We start from the raw sequence: 17,751 nt of genomic DNA, 5'->3' as shown, positions 1-17,751 counted from the left end.
GAAGCGTTGTTGTGATTGGATGCGGGTTGTGTACGTCATCACTTGCCTCGTCGCGGTCTTATGACACGCGTGTTTTGGTTGAAGATGGCTGAACGTGAAGCGCTAAAAAGAGAAATAGAGCAGCTGCAAAGTGAGTATGTTTTAAACACTTTAATAGTGAATGTATTTTAATTCCCTTTTCGTTATTTAACATATTTACTGCAATCAAATGTTCAGTAAGAGTGTGGCTAAGCTAACGGTTATTCACTGAAGCAACGCTCAAACTGAAATATATGACACTGTATACTGTGAATTATGTCAATTATTGGCAGGTTAACCAAATGGCTGATATTGTAGTTCTTCGCTGGTTATTGTAATGGAGAGTAATGAAGTAAAAACCCATTTTTTGAATGATTACGCGTGTTTTCTTACATCCAGCATCGTTGCCAATAATACGCTGTCTTAAGTATCAGATCACGTCTATCATATCTTTAAGCCTTTACCTCTTAGTTCAGTCATTCATTTTTTTTAAATATGTTAATCAATTATGATCTAATTCGGTCAATATGTATTTTATAAAGATCTATCAGAGGGTTTTGAAGAAGAGTAACGTAATTAATGTTTGTCTAATGCAGTTATAAGCCTATAGTTTGTTTTGTCTTACCAAACTGAATGCCATCTGACCTCACACACTACTATTTGTTCATATTGCAGATCTTATTGATGACTATAAAAACACTCAAGGTGGATTTCCCTCAAGCTCCGCCCAATGGGATCGAGCCAGACGGGGTTCACGGAGGGGTCGGGGTCATGGATCACACTACACACAGTCATACTCAGCATTGCCACAGCCATATGTACATAATTCTGCCGTGAGCTGGAGGAAAACTTACTCACTTAGCAACAAGTCCACCAGGGCTACTGGGAGACATGTGTCTCACCCTTATACCCATGTGTCTAATGTAAACCATCCCTCTCATCACATCAGCACCACATCTACAGCTGTTTCAGGAGTTGATACAAAAATTGTTAGGAGCAGTGAAAAGACACCAGAAAAGCAAACAAAAAGTACATCTGCAGGATCTTCAGTCCAAAGTAAAACTTCACAGGAAAACACCACAGTACAGACAACCAGTGAACGGAGGACTGTGCTTTTACCAGCAGCTAGACAAACTTTTCCTAACCGTTCATCTACCAGTAACACGGTGGATTCTGCTTTATCATCAACAGATCAAAAAGGTGAACCTGAAACGAAGATAAAACCCAATTTAAAATCATCCTCGACTGTGACTAATCCCTCTGACTTAAAAATCAAAGCAGACCTCCCTGCTCCTGCCTTATCTAGTAGGACTGTCATAATGCCAGCAATCAATAAGGATCCTCCTTTGGCTTCTTCTGACTGTAACCTTAAATCTCAGGCTTCTTCAAGCCCGACAAAAGTCATACTAAAACCAGACTCAACACAGACATGTGTCGGCGTGCACCATAAGCGATCTCAGTTTACCTGGGTAAAAAACCAAGAGGTTGTAAACATAAAAACCCAAGAGGTCGTAAACATAAAAAACATTCCTAAGGCGGAAGCTTGCTCCATAGAGACATCTCTCTCCCCTGCCCATGGATCCTCTCATGGCACTACCTCTGTCAAACGAGTCTCTGGCTCAAACAAAAAAATCTCTCGCAAGCCTACTCTTTCCTCTGGAAGTCCTAAGACCTCAAAGTACACCTGGGTGTCTTCAGCTTGTTCCTCATCGACAACTGGGAAAACAAACACTTCAAGCAAACACCTACGCAAGCCACTTTCACCAAAATCATATAAGGCGCCTGTAAGAATAATTCAGGGTGGACTTGAAGGACCAAAGAAGCTAAAAAATGTCACAACATCAACAGTAGTAGCTAAAAAATCTAAAACTGGCTTTGCCTCCACATCTCCTGTAAGCCACACCAGCCGCTATTGCTGGAAGGCAGCCGGGCAAAGTGCTACATCAAATACATCTGGCTCAGTTCCTGCGTCTATCCGTAAGAACACTGCGTATCAGTGGACTGCAAGTAAGAATAATCCAAAAGGGGAAAGGGGGCATTTTATGTCCTCAAGCCCAGCCCACTCAAACCCTCCCACCACTTCTATATCAGCTGGTGCCTTCAAGCTTAGGAGCAGAACCAAGATCATCAGAAGGTCCGCTAGCAAGTAAGGGCTTTGTTTTATTGAGTTTCAGTGCACCATATTCAAATAGGACGATGTAAAAACAAAAATATAACATCTGTCATCATTTACTCACTTTCATGTTGTTACAAACCTGTATACATTTCTTTGTTTTGATGAACACAAAAGAAGAATTTTTGAGGAATGTTTGTATCCAAACCAATCATGAGTCCCATTCACTTCCATAGTATTATTTTTTCCTGTTAATGGGCTCATGAACGGTTTGGTTACAAACATTACTCAAAATATCTTTCTTCGTTTTCATCAGAACAAATATATGTGTAAAAACATGAGAGTGAGTAGGTGAGAGTGGGGTAAGTTGTCACACTATTCATAACTCCAACACAAGAGGCTCTATCTCAAAAATCAAATAGCCACTTTGTGTGACGACTTCTATAGTCAACTTTGTGTTCACATGTGGTCAAGATCGCTCTTATCTGACGTTAGCACCGTTTTCTTATTTTTTTGGCTTAAAAAGTAAAAAAAATCACTTTAAATTTATGCAATACAACTTTGTTTAGGCATGAATGTTAAATTTTTTATGTTGCATAAAATAGAGGAGAAAATAACGTGTCTTTTTGATACTTTAGCTGACATGCTATGTTGAGCTAACCCTGAGATTTAGCCAACATTAGCACACATGTCAGTTTGGGGCAAGTCGTCACATTCTTCTCACACTGGAAGTAGTAAACTCTGGGTTATTCTAAACCCCGGGTTAATGGAATCCTGGGTTATCTGTTTCACGTTTCACACTGTTCGTACTTAACCATGGGTTAAGAGATAAACCTGGGTATATTTATAATCTGACTTTTCACACTGTGCATTCCTAAACCCTAGGTCACTTGTCTGAAACCCTGCTCCTATACCTGCCTGTAATTATCAAGCAACCCTGAACACCTCGGTTAGCTGCTTCAGCTGTGTTTAATTGGGGTCATAACATTCTAACCCTGCTTCGTTTCACACAAAAGCAGGGTTAGCTGGGTTTCATAACCCTGGGTTAATTTCAGGGATAACCTCGCTTCTAAATTACAAGTGTGAAACGATCCTTAACCTAGGGTTCAAAGCAGGGTTTAAAATGAAGATAACCCAGGATTAAGCGCAGTGTGAAAGCCCTAGAGTTATTTTTTCTAGTTCTGGTTAGAATTTAAAAATTAAAATTAATAAACAAAATTAAAGGTACATTTAATTTTCTTAAAAGAAAAATCCAGATAATTTACTCACCACCATGTCATCCAAAATGTTGATGTCTTTCTTTGTTCAGTCAAGAAGAAATTATGTTTTTTGAGGAAAACATTGCAGGATTTTTCTCATTTTAATAGACTTTAATAGAGCCCAACATTTAATACTTAACTCAACACTTAACAGTTTTTTTTCAACGGAGTTTCAAAGGACTATAAACGATCCCAAACGAGGCATAAGGGTCTTATCTAGCCAAATGATTGTCATTTTTGACAAGAAAAACAAAAAATGCTCTTTTAAACCACAACTTTTTGTCTAGGTCCGGTCCAGCGCGACCTAACGTAAATGCGTAGTGTCGTAGGGAGGTCACGTGTTACATATATAAAACGCACATTTGCGGACCATTGTAAACAATAAACTGACACAAAGACATTTATTAGTATCAGTTGACATACAACAATGTAGGAACGTTCCTCTTTCTCCACACTTGTAAACACTGGGGCGGAGTTTCGCGTTCGTCCTCTGTGACCTCTTGACGTCATAACGTATTGCGTGGGGTCACGCTGGCGCATCACGCCCGGATCTAGACGAGAAGTTGTGGTTTAAAAGTGCATATTTTTAATTGTTCTTGTCAAAAATGACAATCGTTTCGCTAGATAAGACCCTTATGCCTTGTTTGAAATCGTTTATAGTCATTTGAAACCCCGTTGAAAAAAACTGTTAAGTGTTAAGTATTATATGTTGGGCTCTATTAAAGTCCATTAAAATAAGAAAAATCCTGCAATGTTTCCCTAAAAAAAACATAATTTCTTCTCGACTGAACAAAGAAAGACATCAACATTTTGGATGACATGGTGAGTAAATTATCTGCATTTTCTGCAAGAAAATTGACTATTCCTTTAAGTAGAGATATTTTCTTCTGAAATGCATCTGAAAAAAAACGTGCATTAATTATTAGTTGCAACTGTGACACTTTTTTCTTAAATTATTCCCTTGATGGAAGCACACAGTTTTTTCATTTATCTGCTGCACTTTAAAAAAACAAGCTGTGCAAGCTAACATTCAAACAATACATTTTGTTATTACCTAAATATTCATTATTATTTCTTCCATTTTTTTTTGTCTATCCATGTCTAATACATGCTTGTTTATTCCCAGTACTCCTTCCTTAGAGAGGAGAAACATCCCTGTTGTGGTGACATCAAGGAGCCGGTATTCACTGCGGAGGCGTACACCCAGTCAGGTGAAGTCTCCGACCAGTGCCAAGCGAGCACAGTCCAAAGTGCTGGTTTCATTTGGCAAGCACAAGCTGCGCCGCCTCTCTCTGACAGCCGCTTCCTTGGGGAACTCAAGATCAGGTCAGTTACTAAGACTGCATATCATGCAGCTTTTTTCAAACCAGCAGACCAAGAGATTGTTTTTACACCTACTGTGACTAATTGGCTTAAATAGTAATTAACACAAAACAGTCTCTGGGAAATTCATTATCTCAGCTTTGTTTGTATTCCTCAGTGAAGAGTTGAAATGATCTTTATGTTTTCATGAAAAACACAGAGATGAACAGTATACTGGGTACTGTAGTAATAAAGCCATTATGAGATTAGTTCATTGAAGTATTTCAGTGATACTGTCTCAAGCGTTGTTCTCAAGCGTTGTAGACCCAATGGTTTGCAGAACAGAATATACTAATTGCCATCAATAATCTTTTTATAGCAAACAAATTTAACAGTGTTTAATTCACTATTATTGTCAGTATGAAGTCCCACCACATGTTCAACAGCATCTTTGTTGCATCCACAGTTCTGCTGTCTATTGTATCAGAAAATGGCAAAATATACTAATATAGCTTAAAAAATTATTCGAAGGCTGCAACCTTCTAAGGACGTGACCGCAGAAGGCGAGCACTCAGTCTTTGAAGGTCGCAGCCTCTGAAGGCCACTAAAGCGTCCACAGCGCCTGTCAGTGGGACACAGCATAGAGTTTCTGACTTATTAAAATAAATATTTTAGAAAATATGACACATTATGTAGATTAAACTAACCAACAGTATATCAAATTAATCATCTTAGAAATATACGCAACATACACCGCATTATATTAATACGAAACATGACTTACATACTAAAACAGTGACAATAAACTTTTTTTTTCTGCTAAATACACACATTTATTTAACAATGATTTAAATGTTTATTTTGAAATTTCCAGCCGTTATGTTTAGCTGTTACAAGTGCACAAAAATCTCAGTATAGCCTAGCCTGTGCAGTATCCCTATGTTCTATCCTTAGTAACATGGAGAAATAAAGACACATTTAAGGCTTCATTTTAAGCAGCCTTAGAATAGGGACACCGCTTTATAATAATGTAAATTCTACTGTATGGACCTCTTGCACTTATGCATCATACCACTAGAGGTCTGTGGATCCCTGTTTAAGAAACACCATTCTAGACCACTAGGCCTCACACAAAAACTTTGGCTGCAGAATTTTGCACATTTCAAGTATCTGGAGTAGTTATTAGTGTAGTACAACGAGCATTTTACAAGTCCATCATTTTTTACCTCATTTTACCATGTTTTACAGAATGGTCTGCATAATCAAAATTCTGATTGAAAGCGGTCATGACATAAATATTTCATTTGTCTTTTTACGTAATGAGTTAAGTAATTTAATATAAGAAAAGTAAAGTATAAACAGAGTAAATTGTATTATAAAAACATTTCAATTCAAACATTCTCCCGAATGCAAAAAGAGCATATTGTATTTGAAATTGTTTCCTTTTTCCACATTTGGACTACCCTGGAAAGTAGGTTTGTCATAATGTATGTTTATTTATCATTGTATCAATATGCATCTTTTGTGAATCCGTCAAATTATACAGACTTTACAAAGAAGCTATTAATTAAAATTTAGAGTTTAAAAAAAACATTAGAATGAACTGCAAACCATTGGGTCTACAACGCTTGAGAACAACGCTTGAGACAGAATGATGATATATATATAAATACACAAATACATGTATGAATTTAAAGGTATAGCGGAAGATTTTCCTGAAATCGGTTTGTGACTTAGCTAGCATCGCTAATCATAGCTTACTTGCATCAACTTTTACTAGCAGTGATATTAAATGGATTTCTCCAAATAGCATGCCAAACTTTACCTGTTGAGTAGAAACTTTGCGACTGAGGCATTCTCCCAAAAACACTGGTCTTGTGTCTTTCTTCAGAGGCCTTTCTCTTCTTGTGATACAATTTGTAAACACTTTTTCTCTAGCGACCCTCAGACATTTTGAAAAAAATATGGTAAGAACGCGAGCTCCAATGAATGGCTAAAACCATAGCCCACATCACATATACACCTTAAAGTGCGCAGAAAGCAAACCTAGGGACAAGCACATACAGCACCCTTTAGTAAACATATCATCAGAATGATTGACAACTGGGATGACCAATAGTCTTGATGATCCACTCGGAAAAGAAAATCTTCCGCTATAACAGGGGTGGGGAACCCTGGTCCTGGAGGGCCAATGTCCTGCAGAGTTTAGTTGCAACCTTAATTAAACACACCTGAAAAATCAAATTAAAGTCTTCAGGATATATATATATATATATATAAATATTAATTGCGATTAATGGCATATACATTGTGTTTAAAAGAAAACAAATCAGATTGGTGTGATGATGAATTTTCATGAATCATGAATTAAGCCTGTAAGTTTTGACCATTTACCTCCAACAGAGGGCACCATGCTCCCAGGAGCCTCATTGGTTTAAGAAGGAGCATGATAGGGTGCTATGGCCTGTATCCGCTGGGGATACGAGGAGTTAATTAATTGCCCAATCGGCCCGTGATGGTGTACATGTGCCGATAGTGGGTAATTTGCAGCAGTGGCACGCCGAATACGGCTACACTATCAAACCCTGCCAGCGCTCTCGCTCAGTAGATAAAAAGGAGCTAATGCGTAATTATCCCTTTGCAAATTGGATTGTTTTAACGAACTGGAGAATATAAGCCCAACCTGATGGAAAGCAATCACTGTTTTTACAGCCAGCTCCACCCCCTCCACTCCATTCCTACGTACTAGGCAATAAGAACCATCTCAATGTAATCGCTCGTGGTCCGTTTCTGCACGCAGAGTATTATGATTACTTCTTTTTCAAACTCGTCTTTTTTGTTTGTGCATCAGAATGTCCATAAATCTGTCTGTCTCTGTGATGTATAAAAGAAAGTTTTGTCTGGTTCTGGGCGAAAGCTTCTTAGGGACAAACGTGTCGGACGTCAGGCAGCATGCGGAGGAAGGGGGAGAGCAGGAACGACAGTGGGGGTGATGGAGGGGTTAGCCAGAGGGACTCTGTGCCGGAGATAAGAGCAGCTAATAAAGAGCAAATTGAATTACTAATGAGGAAAAAGAGGGCAGCTGCGTTAAAAACCACCACTAACTGCCTCTCCTCACTGCCATGGCCACTGCCGCGTGACATCTCTTAATTCCTTCTCTGATGAGTGCCTTCCTCATGTCTCTCTCTCGTACCCCCTCTCTCTCTACCCCTCCCTCTTTCTCTGTTTACTGAGGCTGGTTGGTTATCTGGTGGGGGATTTAAAGGGGCATAAACCTAAGTGAGCAGTTAGGAGTGTAATGAATTGCGGGCAGGGTAGAAGTGCCTCGATAATCCCATAAAATAGATAAATGACAGAACACAATAGCTAGGAGATGAGAGAGAGAGAGAAGGAAATGAGGCCGCCCAAAGCTTCTCAACTGTATTTTGGCTCAAGACCCTTTAGAGTTACACAAACAAAGCCAACTTGGTCTGCACTGATTAGTCTTCACTCCCTGCAGATAGAAAAGATTCCTGTGTTTGTCAGATGCATCTGCTCCTTTCCAAGGCCTCTCCATCGTGTGCTTTGACTACAGCTATTTCAGCATGTCTCATATCCACTGCACTAGCTGTTATTTTCAAATTAAATGTAGGTACACTGTAAAACCTGACAGTTAACTTAACTCAAACCATTTAAGTAAACCGGTTGCATTAGACCATTTAAGTTTTAAAACGCACAAATTTAAGTACTATGAACTTGAGTCATGTGCAATTATGCACTTATATTTAAGTAGTGTGAACTTAAATATAAGTGCATAACTGCATATGACTCAATTTGTTTAAGTTCACAGTACTTAAATGTTTGTGTTTTAAAACTAATGCAACTGGTTTACTTAAATGGTTTGAGTTGATTTAACTTTTAGGTTTTACAGTGTAGGAGTGTTACCCAAAATTAGTGCCAAGGAAAGCCCCTTGTACTTTGAGGGAACAACCTATAAAGTGTTTATTTGAGGTAATAGTACAGTATTTTAAGTCAAAGGTGATGAAGGAGTGTTATCCAAACATTATTGGCAAGGAAAGCTTTTTATAGACTGTTTCAGCAGTAACAACATAATCAAACGGCTTTCATTGGAACAAACGTAACTTCAGGTAAACTCTGCTAAGAATCAATATCAAGAAAGTTCTTCTGATAACAAGAAAAATAAACTACAAGTACAACCCCAAAACAGAAAAAGTTGGGACACTGTAGAAATTGTGAGTAAAAAAGGAATGGAATAATTTACAAATCTCATAAACTTATATTTTATTCACAGTAGAATATAGATAACATATCAAATGTTGAAAGTAAGATATTTTGAAATGTCACGTCAAATATTGGCTCATTTTGGATTTCATGAGAGCTACACATTCCAAAAAAAGTTGGGACAGGTAGCAAAAAGAGGCCAGAAAATTTAAATGTACATATAAGGAACAGTTGAAAGACCAATTTGCAACTTATTAGGTCAATTGGCAACATGATTGGGTATAAAAAGAGCCTCTCAGAGTGGCAGTGTCTCTCAGAGGTCAAGATGGGCAGAGAATCACCAATTCTCCCAATGCTGCGGTGAAAAATAGTTTTCTGAGTTTCTCAGAGAAAAATTGCAATGAGATTGAAGTTATCATCATCTACAGTGCATAATACCATTCAAAGATTCAGAGAATCTGGAACAATCTCTGTGCGTAAGGGTCAAGGCTGAAAAACCATACTGGATGCCCGTGATCTTCGGGCCCCAAGACAGCACTGCATCACATACAGGAATGCTACTGTAATGGAAATCATAACATGGGCTCAGGAATACTTCCAGAAAACATTGTCAGTCAACACAATCCACCGTGTCATTCGCTGTTGCCAGCTAAAACTCTATAGGTCAAAAAATAAGCCATATCTAAACATGATCCAGAAGCACAGGTGTTTTCCCTGGGCAAGGCTCATTTAAAATGGACTTTGGCAAAGTGGAAAACTGTTCTGTGGTCCAACAAATCAAAATTTGAAGTTCTTTTTGAAAAACTGGGATGCCATTTCATCCGGACTAAAGAGGACAATGACAACCCAAGTTATTATTAGTGCTCAGTTCAGAAGCCTGCATCTCTGATGGTTTGGGGTTACATGAGTGCATGTGGCATGGGCAGCTTACACATCTGGAAAGGCATCATCAATGCTGAAAGGTTTATCCAAGTTCTTGATACATATGATCCCATTCAGACGTCGCCTCTTTCAGGGAAGACCTTGCATTTTCCAACATGACAATGCCAGACCACATACTGCGTCAATTACAACAACAAGACTGCGTAGAAGAAGGATCCGGGTACTGAAATGGCCAGCCTGCAGTCCAGATCTTTCACCCATAGAAAACATTTGGTGCATCATAAAGAGGAAGATGCGACAAAGAAGACCTAAGACAGTTGAGCAACTAGAAGTCTATATTAGACACGAATGGGACAACATTCCTATTCCTAATCATTGGTCCTCCTCCAGCTGTTCCTTATATGTACATTTAAATTGTCTGGCCTCTTATTGCTACCTGTCCCAACTTTTTTTGAAATGTGTAGCTCTCATGAAATCCAAAATGAGCCAATATTTGGCATGACATTTCAAAATGTATCACTTTCAACATTTGATATTTATCTATATTCTACTGAGAATAAAATATAAGTTTATGAGATTTGTAAATTATTCCATTCCTTTTTTACTCACAATTTCTACTGTGTCCCAACTTTTTCTGTTTTGGGGTTGTACATTACCTTAGTTCAAATCATAGCTAAAGCATATCAAAAACTACACTGAACTAACGTTACTGTGTAAAATTGTGTACTATATAATGTATACAATCTTAACTACAGTTCGGCTGCCAAACCTCCCATCAAATAGCGGTAATCCATGATCGCCATATTCCCTCGGCTTTAGGAAACCAAAACATTTGTTATTTTCGACAAGGTATTTGTTCAGTTTAGCAACTAGTCAGACCATTAATTAAACAGAGACCGGAAGTTAAGTTCCATTAAAGGTGCAGTGTGTAAATTTTAGCGGCATCTAGTGGTGAGGTTGCAAATTGCAACCAAACGCTCAGCCCACTGCTCACCTTTCACTTTTGAAATGCATAGAGAAGCTACAGTAGCCGCCACCGGAAAACATGTCATTGTCGGAGACAAAAATGTTTGTCCGTTAAGGGCTTCTGTAGAAACGTGGTGGCACAAAACGGCGATTTCCACGTAAGGGGACCCACGTGCATGTAGATAAAAACATCTCATTCTAAGGTAATAAAAGCATAACGATTCATTATAAAAAGGTCTTATTACACCCCTGACAATGTAGTTTTGTATATTATATTGCATTTCTGTCAAGAGATCCTTCTAAAAATTACACACTGCACCTTTAAGACGCCTAATTGCGTCACCGCACGTGCGTCCGATGAAAATGTCTATACTTGGGAGCAAACATGTATAAGGCGTTTCTGGGATGGTTTAGTATCTCAAATAATGTGATTTGCGTACATTAGGTGACCTGAAAATACGAATACATTTATTATTACCATTGCAGTTTCATCGCGAAATACACCTTTTCTGAATTCTGAAAAACCACCTCATGCGAGCAAAAAAAAAATTGTTTGCAATATATGTTTTTTTTATTTTATGAAATTGACGCGTTTCCACTTCCTGTATTTTCAATCCGCAAAGTCAATTTGCACAATTTGAAGGGCAATGGAAACGTAGCCTGACCTAGAGCTTGATGTGGAAAATCAGCTGTACATCTCCCTCTTGTGCGTGTTTGCACAGGCAACCTCTCTCCCATGTGGCAGAGCAATTAACTGCCATGACTTTATTTGGTATGATGTGTGTACGCCGCCCCTTTCACACACACACACACACACACACACACACAAACACATCGTTCAGGTCAAAGTAGCATCTCCCTTTGCTAGTCTGGTATCTCGGTGTGTAAATCAGTGTGTATCTTTTTCAGCAGGGAATCTCACGCAGGCGCTGCATGCACATGCTCACCTGCTGGGCAATTTGTGATTAAGTTGGGCACATCACTCTTCCTCTAAATGCACTCTTGCATAGTCATGTTACTGCAATTCCAGAAACACGCACAAGTACACAACTTAGCCCTGCCAAATTCCATATGGGTCCTGTTACAGTGCAATTATGTAGCTTTTTATTTACCCATAAATCACACCTCTGCCCTGTCACAGGCCTGATCTCGCTGTCATTTTCCACTAGTTTTTATAGTGCCACCCCTCACCAGCCACTTTAAAGTACACACACACACACACACACACACACACACACACACACACACACACACACACACACACACACACACACACACGGGCAGTCTATTGGCGGCCTATTATACAGGTTGTACATTTTATATTTTTGTTTGGACGTAATTTTATAGAAATCTTTAACTGATTTCTGTCAAGACTTGAAACTTGAAGTTTAAAGGAACAGTATGTAAGAAATTTATTTGAATTAATCATAAAATTGCCCTGATATGTCACTAGACATTAAGAAATCATTTTCATTTCAAATACTTAAATCCCTGGTCCGGCCAGGATATTGTCATTAAAAAGTGGAGTTGCAGCCCTCAACTGATGTTTATGTTGTCATTTTGTGTATTGGCCACCAGTTGTGTGATTGCAGTACCAGTTTTAGCCACAAGTTTTGTGATTGCAATACCAGTTTTGGCCACAATCTTACATACTGTTCCTTTAATGTTTTCCAGTGTGTTGACATGCTGTGATGGTAAATGTATTGACATTGTAAAAAGTAAAAGTTGGATCAACTTAAAAAAAAATAATACTTCAGTTGGTAATGCCTAAAAATTTGAAGATTACTAAACTAAATTTTTTGTGTTTATTTTGATATGACATAATATAAATGTTCTGAACTTAATTTACAATATGAACAATATATGTTTTTAGCAGTCGTCTAACTCCTAGAAAAACTTGAGCCAAATGACCTCCTTTATACAAAACGTGAACTCAATACAAGTAACAACTTTGTGCTCGCATATATATTTCGAAATCCATCATTTTTATATGCGTTTCTTCGCATTTATCATCGTAAAAATTTGCACACCTTGCACACTCAGTTGGATGCGTATTAATCCGTGGCGAAATTCAGAAAGCAATACAAATGGAGTCTTCATAACGTTAGCAATACGCGAATGGATGGATGACGTAAGCACTACGAATGGATGGATGACATAAGCAAAAAGCTTAAGCCCGGTGCACACTGTGAGATTTCAGCCAGGATTTAGCTGTCTGGGACAAATTTTGAAATCCTAACCGATTTCTGGAATCCCAGGCTAAAATCTGTCGTCTTTGATCGCTAGTTTGACATGTTCAAAGACAGCCGATTAATGACCGTTGCGATCAAAATTATCTTCCGACAAAATTATGGCAGTGTCAGAAATTTTGAGATACAATCCTGCTGTGTGACATCTCCCTACGACAACCGGCAGCTCAATAACCAATAGAAGCACAGAACCCGATGACACAATTAGTGTGGCGACAACAACAAATCAACGCAGACAAATGTAAAAAAGAACCAGGTAGACTGTACAGCAGGAGGAGAAACTTGTGGAGTTATGGAAACAATAAAGAGTGTTTGTACAACGTGTCATCGCCACTGTACCATGATAGGATAAAAATGAAGCAGCCTGGAGAGAAATCGCGCTGGAAATTCAAATGCCAGGTACTCTTCTCCTTCGTTTTTTCTTCTTTTTATGCTCGAGACAAGTCATGATTAAAATGAACAGTAGATGTTGTTTCGGTTTGTTAGCCTTCGCTTCAGCGTGTGTTTTCCCAGCCGTCGTCAATTGATGACGTAAAACTGCGGATGCGTTTGTTTGCGTGCGTCCGATTTTTAAAAGTCTTTAAACTTGTACAGTCTGACATTGATGGAAACTGAGATCATATAGTGTGACATGGACTTAATTACGATCTATATCGCACAGTGTGGCAAGCAACAATCCTAAAGGACTATTTAAAATCGCACAGTGTATACCGGGCTTTAGTTAACTTGAGCACAATACTTTAAAATCTTTCGTCCACCCTTTGTTTTAAAATCACCTACCCACTAGAAGTGGGGGATATGACCAAAAATCCATTTCACAGAATGAGACAGAATTTTATTTCACGGTAACGGTATATTTCATGCTATATATGTTTTTCAGTTTATATTGTTTAAGAAATATAAAATTTTGCCACTCAATATAGCTTTTAACTAAATGCTCACCACATAGGGCTGGACGATATGGTCAAAATTTTTATCGCTGGTATACTTCTAAATTTCGTTCGATACAGTAACAATCCGATAACGGTATTAATGTTAAAATAAATGCCCAAAAATAATGTCTGTACATACAAACTTCTAAATAAATGAAATTACCAAGTCTATGAAGCCTCCTCCTATAAAACTATATAATATTTACAAAAACAAAAATGGTGTAAATAAATTGATTTTCATTTTTTATTTGTATTTAGCCTTCATACAAAATGAAATGTAAACTCACTGTCAAATAATCAGACTTTAGGGCTCATCTTTATTATTAATAAGGTTCATCTGAATTTCAGTCAGTGATAAATGATGTAATGCAGGGGTCTCAAACTAACAGATAATTCTTAAAAATCTTCAGTCACAGTATTAACTTTCATAGTTCCATAATTTTGATCAATTTACTATTATAGTAATATGTGGAAAATATTATTAAATAGCCTAAGTGAAAGTGACCCTTAAACTTTTGAATGGTAGTAGGCTATTTTTTAATGATACAATCACAACCAGGGTCCGAAATTAATACCCGCCAAGCGCCAAATGCGGGTAGATTTTCCGTTTGGCGACTAAATTCAAAGGGCTACCCGCCACACTGGCGGGTGATTTTCATACCAAAATATTAATGCAATATAATGTGTCTGCCAGTAACTAATCTGGGAACGAGGTGAGCTAGCCACAGAAAGTCTCTACGCTCCAAGTCTCGCACTAGAGACGGTCTGTTGCTAGCTAGTACTGCATGTAACTTGCGGTCTGCAGCTATCTGCTGCATATTAGTATCCCCGCCCTGCCCGTCGGGCTATCTTTACTTATAGGGAGGAGAAAAAATATATTTAAATGCTTATGCATTCTTTCACAGATTTGGATGGGTAATAATGGTGTATGAAATTCAGGCATTGGGTATTTAAATTACGTTTGAGCGCGCGCTCGAGTTTTACTTTCACTTTCGCGCTGATTTGTCATGGATTTGTTGGGCAAATCCTCCAACTTCGTCCTGTCAGGCATTACTATCCTCACGTAAGAAAATTAAATCTGTCGCAGCAAGCTTTAAAGTATAGATTGTACAGGCACGTCGGGCAGTGAAGAGAGTGCAGAATCGCTCTTAAAGCGACAGTAGCCCATGTTTTTCTGATCGAAAAAATGATCCAATCTGTAAATGGATGATCCAAACTGTGAGTTTTGTGACCCACTAAACCACTTTTAAATAGTGAGTATATCTGGTGTGTGGATGAGCAGGAAAAGTTGGTTAACATGGAAATCCAGTTTTTTGTTTGTTTAAAAAACCAACAGCATCAAAACAACAACAAGCATAGCAGATTAAACATTGTGGTTAGAGGACCCATTGGCTTTGTATTGGCAAAATTTGGCCTGTGGTAAAACTAATCGAATAAGCCTGTGCTATGCCCACAAAGTCAAGTGGCATTTTCTTATCTGTGACTTCAATTAATATTTCAGATTCAGAATCTGCTGTATAGATATTTCACTTCGGTTAGAAGAAAAATTTGTGCTGATGATTGATATGTACTGAAAATTGATATGTGTTATTTGTGTTTTGATAGATGTTTTGTCTTAATATTCTACATTTAAAAGTAATGTATTTTTTATTCGGGCTACTTGCATTCATTTCGGGCTACCAAAAACTGAAGAGTGCCTGCCCGAAGGGCTACCAGGGATTTTGAAATTTTGCGAGCCCTGCCATGAATACAGCAAATGAAATTAATGTACATGTGACAAAAAAAGGCTGTTTATTATTCTGGCCGGTAAAAAATATGCTTGGCTGGTGGATTTTTTCATCTACCAGTCCCCGTGGCAGGTGAGCCAAAAAGTTAATTTCGGACCCTGATCAGAACATACAGATTGTATTGCTAATCAGAGACACACTGCTTTTCAATGGATAAGTTTTTTACAAAATCAGTGCATTTCAAGGAAGAGAGTGAAATCTTGAGCTACAAAAAAAGGACGGTTTGTGGAAAAAATGTGTTTTTGAAACCATAAACCACGCAAACACACTGTATTATGCTAAATACACAAAATAACATTGTTTTTTAGCAGTGAAATAGGTCCCCTCCTTGCGCATGGCTTGCGACCTATGGACGCGAGAGACCTGCTGCATGAGCACAGAGAGAGCGAGCGAGCGATCTGCTCTTACAGAAATTACTTGTTTGTGAGTGAACTATTTTACATGTTTCTCTGTCACACTCAGTCTAACATGCATAGTGCATAATTAGCTACGCCCACTTATTTACATTCTGCGGTATGCACGGGAAAAAAATCTGTTACATCTGATATTTTATTTCACGGTAGCGGAATATACCGCCATACCAGCCCTTATACCTTCCATCGTGTTGTCAAAGCTGTTTTGCAATCATTTGGCATCCGCGCTTTGTGCTGCGAAGCAAAGTGTATGAACTTGTCAGATGCTATTCTGGATTTTGCCCTTCGCTTATACCGTGGCTTTGAATTGTCAAAATCTCAAAATGCTTTCTACGGATGTATATATCCCAGCAACCAGAGGTTAAATAAAGAGTTCAGAGGTTGTGTAACCTTAAAAATCCAGTGGTAATTTTGGTTCCCCAGCCAAACAATCCTTATGTGGTATGTTTATTTATTTTAAATAGTTTTTTCCATAACTGACTAGTTCACACTTTCTTCAGTTCCTGACACTTTTTTTCACACCACATCAGCTCACTCAATCCATCCCGCCCCACTTCCCCCGCCTCCCATTCTTATGTATCTCATTGCCATTTTGAGAAAGCATACCAGCTTTAGTACGGTAATGTAGACTCTGTTTATGACAAATGTGCGTCGACAGGCCCCGGTTTACTTGATCCACCTGCCCTTAGGATCCCATGGTAGCCCTACGGTGTAAAGCAGTAACCCTTCCATGGAACTGGGATAGGTTATCTAACGTATTGGCGCGCGCTCTTAGGCTGAAAATTGATCAAGACAGCAGTGTGCCCACATTTCGTATTAGTGCTGTAAGTGATGTATGTTGGGATTGACTTTCTCTGTGCATATACAGATTGACTTGAAAGCTGAGAGCTGAGTTTGTGTGTATGACAATATGGATGGATGGATGGATAGGTGGTTGTCACCCTGATATTTTCACTAAATACTGTATTGCCACACTGGTCTCATTCACCGCAACTGTCACGCTTGCACCCGCACAACGTCGACTTATAGTCTCTGGGTTGGACATTCTGCTCATTCCACATCACTTTCTCAGGCCCTGCATGTCAAGCAGATGGGCCAGCTCACTTTTTAATGGGGTGTAATATCTCCCCCAGCGTCCACTGGATAAACATCCAACTATTCATATTCGTGTTCTGTACTGGTTCTGGCATTCACACTGACCTGCTTGTGATGTGTCCAGCAGGCCTGTCTTCGGGAGGACCACCCACCACCTGTTAACAGCAATTATGTGCGTGTGTTTGCGTTTGTGTGTTTTTTTTGCAGTATATCCCATGTCCATAAGCTTCAACTCGTCTGTCTCAGCTGTCTGTTGTCAGTTTTTGCAGTGTTTTGCTATAAAGAACAGAAATACCAAGTAGCATGCAGCATAGTTGCAGGGGAAAGCTGAGAATTATGCTGTGGCAAGACAGCCCTGATTTGAACCTGCTTCCCCGTAAACACGACATCTCTTTTAGGTGTTGAAAGCACTACTTGTATCAGTGTGCCTACTGACACTCTACTGACTCATTTCAAACCTTACAAGACCAAAAATAGGTAATAAAGTGTAGCAGGTAATAAAGTGTGGAGGTCA

General features: G+C 38.7%; 1 protein-coding gene across 2 annotated transcripts in view; it reads left to right on the top strand.

Moving 5' to 3' along the window:
* Positions 1-7: 7 nt before the first annotated feature.
* The window catches only part of zc3h3 (zinc finger CCCH-type containing 3), a 99,202-nt gene continuing 81,458 nt past the window's right edge, over positions 8-17,751 (top strand). The window contains exons 1-3 of one of the 2 annotated variants that reach the window (XM_073815177.1): positions 8-130; positions 694-2,152; positions 4,517-4,716. In XM_073815177.1, the coding sequence (XP_073671278.1) occupies positions 61-130; positions 694-2,152; positions 4,517-4,716 (1,729 nt within the window). In that variant the 5' untranslated portion in view covers positions 8-60. Of the gene's footprint in view, positions 131-693; positions 2,165-4,516; positions 4,717-17,751 lie in introns of both variants that reach the window. The other variant, XM_065265026.2, reaches the window with a different exon arrangement.

Source organism: Paramisgurnus dabryanus, chromosome 7 (genome assembly GCF_030506205.2).
Source record: "Paramisgurnus dabryanus chromosome 7, PD_genome_1.1, whole genome shotgun sequence".
Taxonomy (NCBI): Eukaryota; Metazoa; Chordata; class Actinopteri; order Cypriniformes; family Cobitidae; genus Paramisgurnus; species Paramisgurnus dabryanus.
Note: the sequence above shows the minus strand (reverse complement) of the source record. Positions and strands in the feature narration are given on the sequence as shown.